Raw genomic sequence first — 14,684 nt, 5'->3', positions numbered from 1 at the left:
AGGTTTGAAAACTGTACTCATGATAAAACATTTAACTGTAACTTATAAGAAACTGAGAAATATCAGGAAGTAAACACATGATAACTTATGCTTGGTGATGGGCACCCATTCCTATACTATAAAGGTATTATCAATTCTATGAGGTACAGCTTCCCTCATGCCACCTACATGCCAAAGACAAACAATTTTCCTTATGCCAATGACAAACAATTTCACTTTGATGTTGCTACCACAGGTTGCAGAACTAGTCCACTCAACCCATTCATTTTTTTCTTGCATTTGCAGATCCAGCACCACAGTGCTCTAAAATGGAAGAATATTTCCTGAGTAGTTTGTAACACAGTTACTAAAAAGCTGGCTAATTTTATTCAGGACAACTAAGGACCTACTTAATATAAACATATATTTAATTTGTAATACAGAATGGAAGCACTATACTTAAATGCATAAACATACAGTCAAACACTGTGTTCTTATATCAAACAAGGAAGACTTACCATAAGTAAAGACCTCAGTAACATGATCTGAATCCTCCTAGTTCCTAAATCCCTACAAACAGAAAAATACTGAAAATTAATTTCTTTGCATATCTTTACAATAATGCTGTATTGCAGACATCATTCTCATGACCACTTTTTTTTTTTTTTTTTTTTTTATTTTGACAACAGAATAAAGCTGTTGTGGAAGGGCAATACAGAACGATCCCAAATAAGGAGCAAATGTCTCCAAACAACGTACAATAACTAAGTAGTTCTGAATGGAATAGTCAGATCAAGGATTAAGGAAAGAAATGCACATAAGTGATGTATGTGGATCAGATCTAAATCTTCCCATATGGTATCTAAAAAAGCCTTCCGTTAACTAAAATGCTTAGACACATGATGAGTTTCATTTCCTGAAGCATCAGTGCTCAGACTTTTTCCTGAACTAAAGTGCTATTGAGTCTGTTAAGAATCCAGGACATTTTGTTCAACAAGACACTGCAACTTTGAGCCTCAAAAGAAAGCGAGYTCCAAAGCTAGCATGAAAAATTCAAAGAACCGCTGAGTTCCTGCGTCACAGGAAGGCACAAGGAACAACACGTAGCTTGAGYTTCTTCCATTCTCATTTTCCATCTGCTGCTACTAAAGAAGTTAAATATCCATTGGTATATAGTCACATAAATGCTGTTCTTGCGAGGATTAAAGAGTAAATTGCTCCATTCAAGGAGACTCTTTCTAGCAAACAAAAGAGATAGGTTCTTTTTTGATGTGCAAATCCCTCTGTCCGCCAAACAGCATGAAAAAAGACCAAACTTCTTTACAAAAGTATCTGCACTGCAGTAGAAACTCCTATCTTCACTGAATATAACCCTGAATATACACGGTTGGTAGCATCATGTAATTATCTTGTGTAGCAGAGAGCAGATTTTCAGATAAGCAACGCTAGATTGTACCACCAGTCAAAGCCTGCTTTCTCTAGAATGACACACACACACACACATATATATAAACATATTAAATATTCAACCCCCAGCTGACAAGGGATCCTCTCAAGGTAAATTGGAAAACTGTGTGGAAGGGGGCAGAGAGGGAAAGTAACACCAACTGGTAGCTCAAGYACAGCATTCAAATACCTTCTTAACATAGAATTGCACAGCACAAACAGATTCATATTTTCCATGGATGTTTACTGCCCATATAGCTGGGACATAGTAAGTTTTAAATTACAAATTGCCTACAAGCCAAGAAAATGACAGTCACTTCTTATATAAATTAGCAGGGGATCAGACTTGCACATGGATTCTTTATGCCATACATGAATAACTGAGATGTACAGTGCAATCTCCTCTTAATTTCCTCAAGTTGACCAAAATCAGCCTTTAAATATAATTACTAATACTATAAGCAAAAGTATTAACTCTGAACTGGGAAGTTTTTTTCATTTTGAGTTTATTGATGGAGTCTACCTATCTATAGCTTTTTTTTCTTATTTCCAAGTATAAAAGGGAAAATCTAAGGTGTAGCAACTTTTATTTAGCTTCTGCAGTCCATTTCTTAATCTAAAGTCATTTTGAATAGACTAAGCAAAATCAAAAAACAATTACAGAGTCATGTGACAGTTATAGCAACTCCCTGACTCCTAAAACACACATTTAAGTTATAAAATTAGTAAACCATTAATCATGTAGTTCCAGAAACAGTGTATATGCAGACAGCTAAATAAGTAAAATAATTAGAAAATGCTTGATGACCATGCTAGGAAAGAAATATTTGGAGACTGAGTTCATAATGCTGATACTGCATTTACTTTGTTTAGGTGTGACATTTAATATGGTCCCTAATAAATGAAAACTTGCATTCCATTTTTCTTATTTTTTTTTTCCTCCACATGATTTAGCAGGATTTGAAAAGTTAAGTTTATAACTAGAATTTCAAAACATAGAAGGTCATACAGACCCAAGATGGCTTGTATCCAGCGACTGTGAAGCTATTCCAAAAACAGGCACTTTTCCCATAATGAACATCATAATCTCTGATCTCTGGTAATCAGGGAGATTGCTTCCAAAAAACCCTACACAAAAATGAAGTGAAAGCACAGAGAAAGAGAAATATGAGGCACTGTTGTCCGAGAGAAGCCTTATAACCACTAGGAATATATTCACAACGTCAAGAGAGTAAAATTTCTCTTCTATCTGGAGATCTTGCATCTTTGAAATAAACTAAGATCTCTTTCAGTATTGAGGTATGCAAACAGAAATCCCACAAGCATACAGCTGTTTTACAATGATGCCTTACAAGAATAATCTCTAAATCGGTGTGAAGGAATAAAAAAGGAAGTTTTACTTTAGACTTTTTTTATACACTTTAATTTCAATGGAGTTTTACTACAAYGGTAATAGCTTATCATTTATTATATCATTAAGCAAATTTATCATTTAAATTTCAATTACTTTCAGATGTGCATTCCTTTACATTTCSCCTTTTTCTTTAAATACATTGCTCTCTATATAAATATATATAACACTACTATAGTGAGAAAGTTTTTAAAAAGATGTTTAAATTAATGAAATTTATAGAAATGGTCGTTACCATTCCATATTATACCTCTTAAAAGCACTGTATAGCAAGACAACTGGTCATTAGATGTCACTGTAGCTATGTTTAATATGGGTTTCCACAAGCTGTCAAATAATACCTATTAAAACATTACTATATAGAGACTGCTATATGATTTTAATAAAAAGAAATAATAATAATGCAGTACCAAATGTATGCAATGATTACACAGGGCATCAAAATATAATCACTGTGCTTTTTAATAAGTCCACTATAAACAAAACAATAATTRACAAAATACTTACATTTTAATTTTCACTGAGCTTCTCAGGGATCTGTGTAGTTAATAACACATAGAACAGCCTCTTAGGAGACAAAATAAGCTTGGGATTTAGAAGCCCAGTAAGGGATCCCAACCTTACCATGATTCATTTTTAATTCAAGCTCTATTTTAATACCATCTCACTGGGGGAGAGGGAAGGCTTTTAAGTGATCCCATGTATCCTTACTCACCAATTGTTTGAATAATTGCATTCTGGACAATCCTCTCATCACTCTCCTTGGAGCTTGTGCTGAAAGTGGCGCTCCCAGCGGAACTGCGCCTGTCACCCAGCTCAAAGTCAACGCTGATGCGCAAGTGCTTCAATAAGGTATTAAAAACCTCCAGAACTGTTGGGCCTGGAAGCAACACATGACAAGGACTGCAGCTGCCAAGTGAGAGAAGCCTTAGGAAAACAAAAGCTAACCTTTTAGATTAGTTTATTGGAGAAAGCAGATTAAAGTGAAATAAGTGAAATGTACTGTTTGAAGGATATGATCTGGAGAAACTTCTGAAACATGCTATATCCTGATGTTTTTCTGAATTATTTTGAAATAAGGAARAACACTCAGATATATACAAATATGCCATTACTGCTGAGTTTTACATAGATGACCTCAAAATATCTGGTTGATGAAATTAGGCATCAGTTATGGGTATAACTGTAGGTATTGATATCTGTTTCAGTTATCCTAGAGCTTACTATTAAAACTCAGGCCTATTAAATGGATTGAATAATGAGCTCTTCTCATAACATGGTAAAAGGCTCCACAAATCTACTTGTGCACATAAGGAAGCCTTGTATAAAGGGAACAAGAAGAGGCTCAGAAGTTCAGAGGGGTTTTCTCATCCTACGCCTGACTCTGACAATGCTGTCCATTTCATAGCATCCTTATCACTAAGAAAGAGTCTTCCTGATCATTTTTCTGTAGTTGCATGCACTCCTTGAACTTTTTTTTTTTTTTTTAACTTTTTACAAAGCAGAAATTCCTGTCTCACACAAGTYTCCAAGAAGAAATCTACATTTTTTGATGCAAAGGAGTATAATTCACAAAAGACCRTGCAAGCATACAGCTGACCAACTGAAATTTTGATCAGCAATTTGCAAGTAGGTTTTATCAGTAAAAAGGGAGAAGAGTAGTGAAAGAAAAGCAATGATAATAATTAGAAAAAATATATATCTGCTTTCATTCAGTCTGAAAACGAACCTGTTGGATCTGATACCATCAATTTGGCATGACTTACCTATTGATCCTTTAGCAGCTATTGCAACTGCTTCCAAAAGAACCTGAATAATGCCAGCACGGACCCGCGGMGAGTCCCTTTTTCGAGCATCAAGGTGTCCAAGTATTTCTTGTATTACATGATGGGAATATTGTGCCTATTAAGAAATGCATTGGCAAGTAAAAAAATTAATCTATCACTCTATGTAGTATAAATTTACACACCATTCAGGCATATTCCTGACTTTTTTTTTTCTATTTTGCACTATTCTTACCATTTTGCCTAAATTCCAATCAGCACAGGATTAAAAACATATCAAAGGAAAGATGAAGCCACAGAGGTCCATCCAGTCCTGTATATAGAATCAAACACTCAAAATATCTAGGGAAGTCTGCAGGTATAAGAGAAGCATCCACCAGTACTAAGCCACCTGCAGTTTAAGGACTTCAACAGCTTCAACAGTCATTAAGAAATTGATACAGAAGTTGAGAAAAATGGATGTAAGATGTATCATGCATACTCAGAACTTGAATTCTGTGATAATCTTACATTTTGTGCATATGTGTTTGATACCGTTCAAGTCGTGATATGTTTACAGACAACACTGGTTGCCAACTGGAAGAAGTTTATTTTACTTAACACAGCAGCATGCTTCTTGACTTCTAAAACCAATACAAAGCTCGAAACATAAGCAACYCAGAAAATATCTATTAGACACAATTTCAAATCAGTCCAGCTACCTTGCTTCTTGTTCTGGAACTTGCTGAAGGACACACTACTTTCTCCTGAGCATTTCTTAATATCTTTTATTTCCTTCTGCAAACTGAAAGTGAATCATGTAACCTCTTGACATAAATCACAATGGGTTAGTSTCTGAAAAGTTATGTGATGCCCTTTAAAGAATTTGGGGAAGCAATTTTCTGAGTTGTTTGACTTCATCTATTGCCTACTGTCATCACGAGGTAAGCATTTAACCACGTCTTATGTGTTAGAATACACAAGGGAAACAAGCCTAGAGAAAACCTACCTGTATAGAATACATGATGATTTTGAAGCAAGAAACAGCAAATTCATTGGGATCCCATAGTCTATGATAGTCTAAATGTCTGCAACAAGAAATTAAGAGATTTAAAATGACTTTGAAGAGATACAATAWACGACACCTTTCATTCTCTTCAAAATCGACCTCAAAAGTATTACTTCTTCACTTTTACTTCTCAAAATACTTGCACCTGTACTTTCTAGCTTCTCACCTAGCTTACTGACTAGTTGACAAAGCTAGCGCTTCAGAAGTGTTTTGTTTTCAAGAATTAAAATATTATTACAAATCATTTGGCACTAACAGATATTTCTTTTGTCAAATCTAAGTYGATCTTTTATATTCAAGAATTTAAGGAATCTATGCACAGATCTTTGGTCTAAAACATACTATTTCCATACAAAGGGCACACAAAATATATAGAACACTATATGCCTATTGACAAAAAAAAAAAAAAACCACTGGAATGGATGGTTATTYTTCCTTAACAAACTCTTATCAAAATAAGAAGCTCTTTCCAGTCAGTAGCTACAAAGCAATTATGGTTAAATACTACATCCAGAACACAGACTTGGATATCTATTTTCAGAACTGTTTTTTCAAAGTGAAGTTTGGGATGCCTGTTAAGGTTGTATAGACAGTTTCTAAACCAGCATCTCAGCTACAGAATAATGTTTAATCTGACCTTCCCACCAAAAAAGGATCAATCATCTAAAGATGCTCCTGAATTACGGACTTGCAAGCAGATATGTAAAATAAGTCAACATTCACGCACTCCTGAAGTGAAAGGATTCGTTAACTTACTTCGCCTGGAATCCAGAGATCTCAATAACTGGCTGGCCAGGTGCTATCAGCCTAATGAGCCAGGAGTGAACACAGCTCTCCTTCAGGGCTGATTAAACCAGTTGGCATAAAGCTATCCTCTCGTCTCTCCTAAATCACCTTGCAGAGCTAGGAAAGCATTGCTATTTTGACAGATTTGCATCCTCTTAACAGAAACCCTGGAGCAAGGGTTGAGGAATGTCAAATGCATAAGTTCATCTGCTATGATAAGAGCAACATGGCCATGGCTAACTGGAGTACATCTCAGGGAGAGCTGCCTTGTGCACATTGCAAACCCACACTTTATWTAATTCTGCCTTATGGCAGAAAGATGAACACAAGTCTCTTTCCTTGAAGGCTTAGTGGCTCACAACACCGGCATTTGTTTCTTCTTTCTCTTTATTATAAAWCCAGTACAAGCCATTATTTCTTCTCTATAATTTAACTTGTTTTCTTTTGTCTCATTGATACAAAACCATATTCTCCGCTGTCTTCTCCAGATTGAAGCTGATGCTTTAATCTCTTAGGTTACCATGTGCTCTGTGTTCCTTTAGACAGTTTTCCTTCATCTGTCCCAAGGATCCATTCAAGCAACCCCTGACATCTCCAGGTGAATCTTTCAAAAGTCCATTCCTCTTAAAATAAGAGGCAGAGTTTTCTTTTCTTCAGAAAGGTAAAGAAGTAGCTATTTCAGATAGCTGAACTGACAGAAAGGGGACCACTTAGACTAATGCTGTGTATAATTGCTCAGTGTGCAAGTATGCTTTGTACWGTTGAATTGCAACTAAAATACCTCAGAATTACAACTGAGAAGGAAGCATCATTTCCATTGAGATGTGTACGTACAAAATTCTAAATGAAGCCTCTTTAAAAGGCAGAAGATTGGGGATAAATACAATATTGTACAGATTTGAATTGGTAAACTACGCTAAAAAGCAACGTTAAGTTCTCAGCCCTTGGGTCCGTTTTGGCACTGCCCTTCACAAACCTGGCTCTGCCATCATCCAGTTCCCCACAGTCACAGGAGACAGGAAGGACTATTATTTCTTTCAACTACACACTTTTTGCATTAAGATACTAAATGCTGCCAGAATACAGTTGATATGTCAGGAAATAAATTATTTTCAATTTGTCTTACTAGAAAACAGGTCATATAGGAAGATTATAAAACACAATGCAAGCTTCCATCTGAAAACGTAGCACAGTAACAAATTAAAGCTATTGTCAAAATTCCTTTTGCTATTATAGTTAAAAAATATATATATATACACACTACTATGAATCTGATGAACATTTATGTTACATTTCTCAACGCATTAAAAATATACTAGAAAAAAAATGAAATTCAGCCTAAGAATCAATTCTATTAAAGAGGAAAGGTATTTGAGACCACTGGAAAAAAAGAGTCAAAAATATTAGATTGTGTAAATATAAAGCAAGGTTTCTAGAACCTATGGTCCTCTAGAGTCAAGATAGTGCTTGCAGAATGCACTGTCGTGTATAGGCAAGGCATTATGTCCTGATTGTGCAATTCCTTATTTAGAAAGCAAGAGATGTATATACAAAAGAAATCTCATACAACATCACTGGAATAAATCCTAAACACCAATCTTTTGCTATTATTACAAAACCTTACACAAACTACATGGTAACTCCTAAGAACAGTAATATGGTGAAAAGAATAGGGAATAGCTTCTTATATTTGGAAAATTGTTTATATTTGATAAATGACTGAGGTGTATGTGAAATTCATTCATTATTTCAATTTTATGCTGAAAGTCTGGTAAATCAAAATAACTTGTGATTTTTGACACACAATAAGCAATCTTTTCAAAGCACATGAATGTAAAACTTTGACATTCATTAAACAGTTTGCCAGACTGATCTGTCAGATTTCATTAAATAAGAGAATTTGAGAATTTCTAGTCAATAGAGATACTTCCAACAATGGAAATTTTCTGCTAAGGGCAAGGAGAATTCAGGTCAACTCAAGCCTTATCAGCGGGGTAACTTCAGATTTTCACTCCAATCATTAGGCGTTAATCCTTCAATCTTTGAATAGACATCATCTATAGATATCAGCCCCTAAAAGGAACTTAAAGGAGTTCAAAATAGTCCATCCAGACTATGCCTAGCACCCAACCTTTATCATTAGGTAAGGTTTACTAGGCAAGCATCTGGGAGTAATGGAAATGCTAGGCAAGATGCAAGCATCTGGGAGTAATGGAAATCAAATTCCAAATGTGGGCAAGGATGTCAATTCCTAGCAAGCAGAACATCCAACTCTGCAGCACTGTATCAGGCTGGGATGGGTGCACATGGTAAAGAAAATAATGGGAGAAAAAGGATTTGTGCTTTCTACCCAGAAATAAAAGCTCTTCCCTAATTTCTATTCAGATGTTTTTGTTCTTGCTTAGGAGTGTTCTTGCTTAGTCATTTGAAAATGTCTTTCAGTAGCTTCAAACACTGTCATCATATGAAGGGAACACTTGGTCTTGGTGCAAAGAAGCTGACCATCTAAAAACAAATATTCCCATCACAGGTGGATATCTTGACAAATTTAGGATCAGAAGCCAGCAGCTCTCTTCATCTCTAGTAAGGGACATGATTTAAAACTAATACCACCATGGGCAAAACTTCAGAGAGACTTTTCTTCTGAGGGTGCAGTCACACTGAAGGTACCAGCAAAGGTGAAAAAAGTTATCTTAATATTTAATACTTACATATTTTATATAATTAGGAAACAGCTACTACAATATCAAGAATAAAACAGAGAAATGCCAGCCTTAGACAGCCAATATAACAGCAATAACTTGCACTATGCAAACGCATTAATGCATAATGTAAATATTGTCTGCACATTTGCCCTACCCCAAATGAGCTGCCAAAGATATTTTTACAGAATATCAAAATGGGTCTTTGAAGACAACTGCAAGGAAAGTAGCAGTCTTAGCTTTTATTCATTAATTTTGGCACAGTGCTTTTTATTATTATTTTTTGCTACTTAAGCTTTTTTTGGCTTGCCTTTTTGCTAATTAAAACAGCCATCAATGTAATGTTAACAACTTGAACAAGCGGTTTTATATTCAAAAGAAATGGCAGCTGAAGAAACAACCATACGAATGTTTATATTGCATTTCTATGACATGGGACAAATATTACTGCATAACAACCTTCAAGATAACAGGCAAGATAAAGGAGAGACTGAACAAGCAGATGCTCTTAAGGGATAATTAAAAAAAAAGAAAAAGAAAAAAGAAAAATCAATCTAGCTTCCATAATTTTCTCACTTACGCAAAAACAGGTCTGACAGCATTATTCATATTCCCATAGGTTGCACGTCCTAATAATTCTCTGAAACAATTCTCAGCCAGCACAGCAGGATTTTCATCTTTTTCTCCTCCTGTAGGAGAGGATGGAGCACCTACTGTCCTGAAATAAGACAAAAATATATTGAAGTTATTACTATTCGTCTTACACTGTGTGCTCTCAGTTTGACAACATTCATGAGCCAGACTGTTGATCTCAACAGGAATCCTAGATTCAAACTGAACTATGAATATAATACTTTTATAACAGGATAGAGGATTGCATTCATGCAGTACACAGCATTGTATTACCAAATACGCATATGGCAAAAGAACAGCTAGTTATGTTTACTTGACCTATTGTATTTTAACAAACTATTACCCGTTGTTAACAATGCACGAAGGCTGTGAAATTGCAAGAGCTTTTGCAGTCGCTTGGTCAGTTTGTTCTAATGATCTCATTCACCTGCCGACAAATGAATCTAACTATGTGGGAGAGCGCAAAATAAGACTCCAATTCTTCTGCAGTAACAGATGGCTTGATCTAAAAAGAAAAACACTGGATCCAAGTCATTAGAACATTGTCACCCACTTACCTACCTCATAAGTAGACACTGCAGAACCCAGTCAACTTTAACAGCTCATCCCTCAGTATTATACTACTTTTAGAAAGGACTTGGACAAACAGTATGATGTTTATTATAGTGTCTGCATCAGTACTCATATAAACAAAATTTTCACTGCACTGAAATTCACTGATTTGCTAACCTGCTTTTTGCTTGCCACCTGTTTTTCTTCAGCTTTACGACACTGCAGGGCAGTTGGAATCCCATACTTATCCCATAATATGTTGTTAATAACTTGGGAAAAGTGGGGGAAAAGAAAATATTTGTAAATACATCATTCTTCAGACCATATAACAAAGGGATACTAATTTTTCCCATAGTCTATTTTGGAAGGTGACCCTTTCTGAATATTTTCTTTCCCCTAATAAATGTGAAAAAAAATATATATATAAATATATATATATATATCAATCAACTGACTTCTTCAGTCCCATTATTGTTTCCCATTACTGTTTTGACATAGATCCCCCTATAGAGGAATTCCCTACAGCAGCAATATAAAAGGAAAGACAGACTGCAAGATGCGTAACACAGAGCTGGCATGTCAGGAAGAACACTAGTTAAAATACAGTAAGAATCCATTATTTTCTGAGTTTTTCCATATRCAATCTCACAGCAGGCAATCTCCCAGAACCCCTTGGAGTCCTGTTTTAGAATAGGTTGCGAGAAGAATTTGCAGGACAAATTTCCTCATCTGTAACAGAAGTTTTTAGGATACGGTGCGTCAGAAAACGCAAAGTTATCTCCCACTGTCTCTTGGGATCACATTTTTGTTTTGAACTTTTGCAGCACCTTCCGTGTTTCTCACTGACGTGTGCCCCTTAGTAATATCAGACAAGACAGGGAATATAAAATTGAACTTAAAAAAAGTTTTTACACTGCTTCTCAAATTTCCAAATTCACATAAGTAATTCGTGCTCATTTTGTTTTACTGATAAACATGGGCAATAATTTTAGGTTTTTAAACCATATTCAGAAAATCCTGGATAAAAGCCCTCTTTGTGTTAAGGCTTTCACTGCAATCACAGGTCCAGAGTGAACCAGAAATGTATTTTGCAATAAAATAAGTAATCCTTATGCATTTCATTTATTCTGCCAGCTTTATTGCAGGTAATCTCTACCAGAAAAGGTATCAACAAGGAACAGGAAAGAGCATTATTTTAGGCATTACAGCAATTTCCATAGCAAACATCAAAACACAGGATTAAATTGGTTCCAAGTAATATCACAGCAGTGACTTTTATAATACTAAAAAAAAATCCAGGAACTAGCCAACTAATCTGATGAGTCACATTAAATAAAACTTAGTTGCTAATATTGAGTGCAGTACCTATAGAAATGTTCAACTGTGATTCATGGTTATTGTTCAATCACTCTACAGAATATATATATCCCTCCAAAATAGAATTTAGATCAATATTATGGACGTATTAAGATTTGTGATTTGATGTAAAAGAATTAAGTCTGCAGCATGTGCCCGAGTCTCCTGACTTAAATAAATCTGTCATTTTTAGCTTTACAAATATTCTGAAGAATGTTACAAACCCTTAAGATAAAACTTCCTTTCCATTTCCAATTTAATGCACCTTGTGGTTAACATGTCCTTTTCCCCATTTTACCAATGTACATAAAGAGACATAACTGACTATCTGGAATTTTCTTCCACAAGATGTAAGAAAAGGGAGGAAGAGACACTAAGGCAATAACTCATACTAAAATGAAATACAGAAATGATTATTTTGTAAAACAGAACTGTCCTGAAGTTCAACTAATCAAGAATAGCTTCCACCTTACACTTGCAAGTAACTCATAGTCACCTAAACAGAACACACATGTAGACCTGCGCGCAATTGATGAATTCCACAAATTACATCCACAAATATAATTAAAGGGTTTTTAAATATTCAGTTCTTAATTCTAAGAAGTGTGTAACTTGACATATGTACTCCACAATCGTGAATTAAGCTCTAAATTTGCAGTTCCACACCAATCTTTAGAACAATTTCCCATATGTGTACTTCAACATTATCCACAAATACTTGTTTTCTCTGGACTTAAGCTAGGATATTTTTTGGAAACTTTTCTCTTTCTCACATAATTCCACCTACCAGAAAAATGTTTCTTACTCCTACTCTTCAAGATGCCTCTGTTTACTCTCCACAAATATGAAATTACATGTAAAACAAAATGAGAAATTCTCTATAGCATTAAGGTCACCAGAACAACAATTTATAAATACTCTCTTCAGCTTGTGTGTCACATCTGCACCATAAAAAGCCCTTTTTGCCACTTGGAAAATCATTAGTCACTTCTTCTGTTGAATGCATGCTATAGAAAAGTTTCAAGCAATCCAGTTCAGATATTAACAGTTTTTTTGACAGATTTGTTTTTAACCACCACTATTATCACAAATGATAAAAATGAGTCCTAAGGTACATATAAACTAATCTCTTTTAAGCAGTTGATCCATTCCCTAGTTTAGTCTGTTTTTTTTTCACAAGGAGTTACCAATTCCTCTGATTTTGCTGTACTGGGCAGAGTTAATTAAAGGTTTGATGACACTATAAAGATTACTGAAGAAAAGTGTCCACTTCCATTCAAGGAGCCCTTAAGAGATGGTAAAAGCTAATTATACTGCCCTTATTTGCAGAAAAGTTTCAGAACTGTGGGCTCTTGTTCAGATTGCTCTACACAGGTAAAATCCAAGTGAACGCATCTATATATCAATGGGTAAGGAGATAAAGAATGGGCAAATAAAAAAAAMTATTTGCTTTGAGGAAGAATCAGGTACTACTAGTTAGGAAAAAGGGGATAAATATTAAGCTGAAGGGGAAAAAGAAAAATAGACGGGGCTATAAAGTCATGTGAAAATGTGAGATGCCTATTGTAATATTAAGTCCATTGAATCTACTGCCATGGAAATACTTAAGAGGCCAGGGCTGGACATGAAGTAAGATTTTGAGCTTGTTTGGTTTGATATATAGAAATTTCCCTGTGCTACCAGTAATTTCTTTTTGTACTTACAGTGTTTAGACATAAATATGTGGTTCCCATAGTCATGGAGAAAAAGGGTGACATTTCTGTCGCAACTGTGACATTTGAAACAATACAAAGAAATTTTCAATCTTCACTTTAACTACCAACTGGAAAAAGAGTTATTATTAATGATCAGATAAGAAATAAAGTCCCTATTTTAAACAAAGATAATTACCAAGATTTGAATTGCCTAAAAACATGCACTTGCTGCTCATCTCTGCATCTAACATTGTTAAAAAGTATTTTTTTTAAGTTTCAATACCTGTCAATATCTTCTATTTTCTGCATATTAAACAGCAATGATGGAACTATCTTATCCATGTGCTGAGGTTCCCATATAGTYGCTCGAAGTTCATCATTAACAGTTTTTCGGACCACTCCCTGAATGCCCCTAATTCCAGCAATGCGGATCCTAAAAAAGAAGGGGAGAGGGAAGAAAAAAAATCACCACCTCGCAGCGTGACTGTTGACTGATTAAAGTCCGAAAGTCCATTTGAACAAAATTAACCGAGAGCCAAACAACAACAAAAAGGAAAAATGAACATAAATTCTAACAAAGACTTAATCTGACAATTAGCTATTTTCATTGTATAACTGAAGAAAAAATAGGTTTCAGAAAAATACTTTCATAGAAGACTGTACAACCAAAAAGAATGATAAAACATTCTTTGTTGAAGTTGTAATAGAAATTAGTCATCATCAGGAGTGCCAGGAAAAGAATTTTACCACCAAAAACAAGTACAAGAAAGGTTGATACAGACATCAAATAAAACAAGCAGTACAAAGTTGTGATAAAGTTTGAAATTTCTAATAAAATAAATCCTTTCAGATTTTAAAAGCTTAATTCCATTTTGAGCAACACTAGCCTTTGTTCAGCCAAATTCACTAAAATAAAACATGTGCTAGATGAGCTTAGAGCTAGCTGAACACTATGATTTATATACATGTCAGACTGCGGCCCTGTCTTCTGCTGTTTCTGAAGAATTATCACATGTATTCAACCAGGATCAAGGATGAGCAACTTAGCCCTTCTAGAGCTTTCCAGACAGTTTTAATAAGGTTATAAATAGAATAGGGAGTGATGGATGTTCCCAAATAGCTAGAAAAGCACTTCCTATTGCTGTAGTGCAACTACCATGTGGCTGTGCTATTCCAGTATTAAGAATCTTTGACTGGCACTTATGACAGTGCCCAAAATTCCTCCACTGAAAGGTCTCCTCCACTGAAAGGGCAATTTCAAGTGACATTCAGTATGAAATTCAGAAACCTGCA

General features: G+C 35.1%; 1 protein-coding gene across 3 annotated transcripts in view; it reads right to left on the bottom strand.

The window, feature by feature from the left end:
• The window catches only part of EFR3A (EFR3 homolog A), a 62,081-nt gene that overhangs the window by 18,116 nt on the left and 29,281 nt on the right, over positions 1-14,684 (bottom strand). For all 3 annotated transcript variants that reach the window (XM_026053430.1, XM_026053428.1, XM_026053429.1), the window contains 7 exons: positions 13,675-13,824; positions 9,737-9,874; positions 5,609-5,687; positions 4,603-4,738; positions 3,552-3,716; positions 2,439-2,553; positions 498-549 (listed from right to left, as the gene is read on the bottom strand). In XM_026053430.1, the coding sequence (XP_025909215.1) occupies positions 498-549; positions 2,439-2,553; positions 3,552-3,716; positions 4,603-4,738; positions 5,609-5,687; positions 9,737-9,874; positions 13,675-13,824 (835 nt within the window). The remainder of the gene's footprint in view (positions 1-497; positions 550-2,438; positions 2,554-3,551; positions 3,717-4,602; positions 4,739-5,608; positions 5,688-9,736; positions 9,875-13,674; positions 13,825-14,684) is intronic.

This window comes from Nothoprocta perdicaria, unplaced genomic scaffold (genome assembly GCF_003342845.1).
Source record: "Nothoprocta perdicaria isolate Ctin4 unplaced genomic scaffold, notPer1 scaffold_115, whole genome shotgun sequence".
Lineage (NCBI taxonomy): Eukaryota > Metazoa > Chordata > Aves > Tinamiformes > Tinamidae > Nothoprocta > Nothoprocta perdicaria.
The sequence above is the reverse complement of the archived record's forward strand: the minus strand, read 5'-3'. Positions and strand labels throughout refer to the sequence as shown.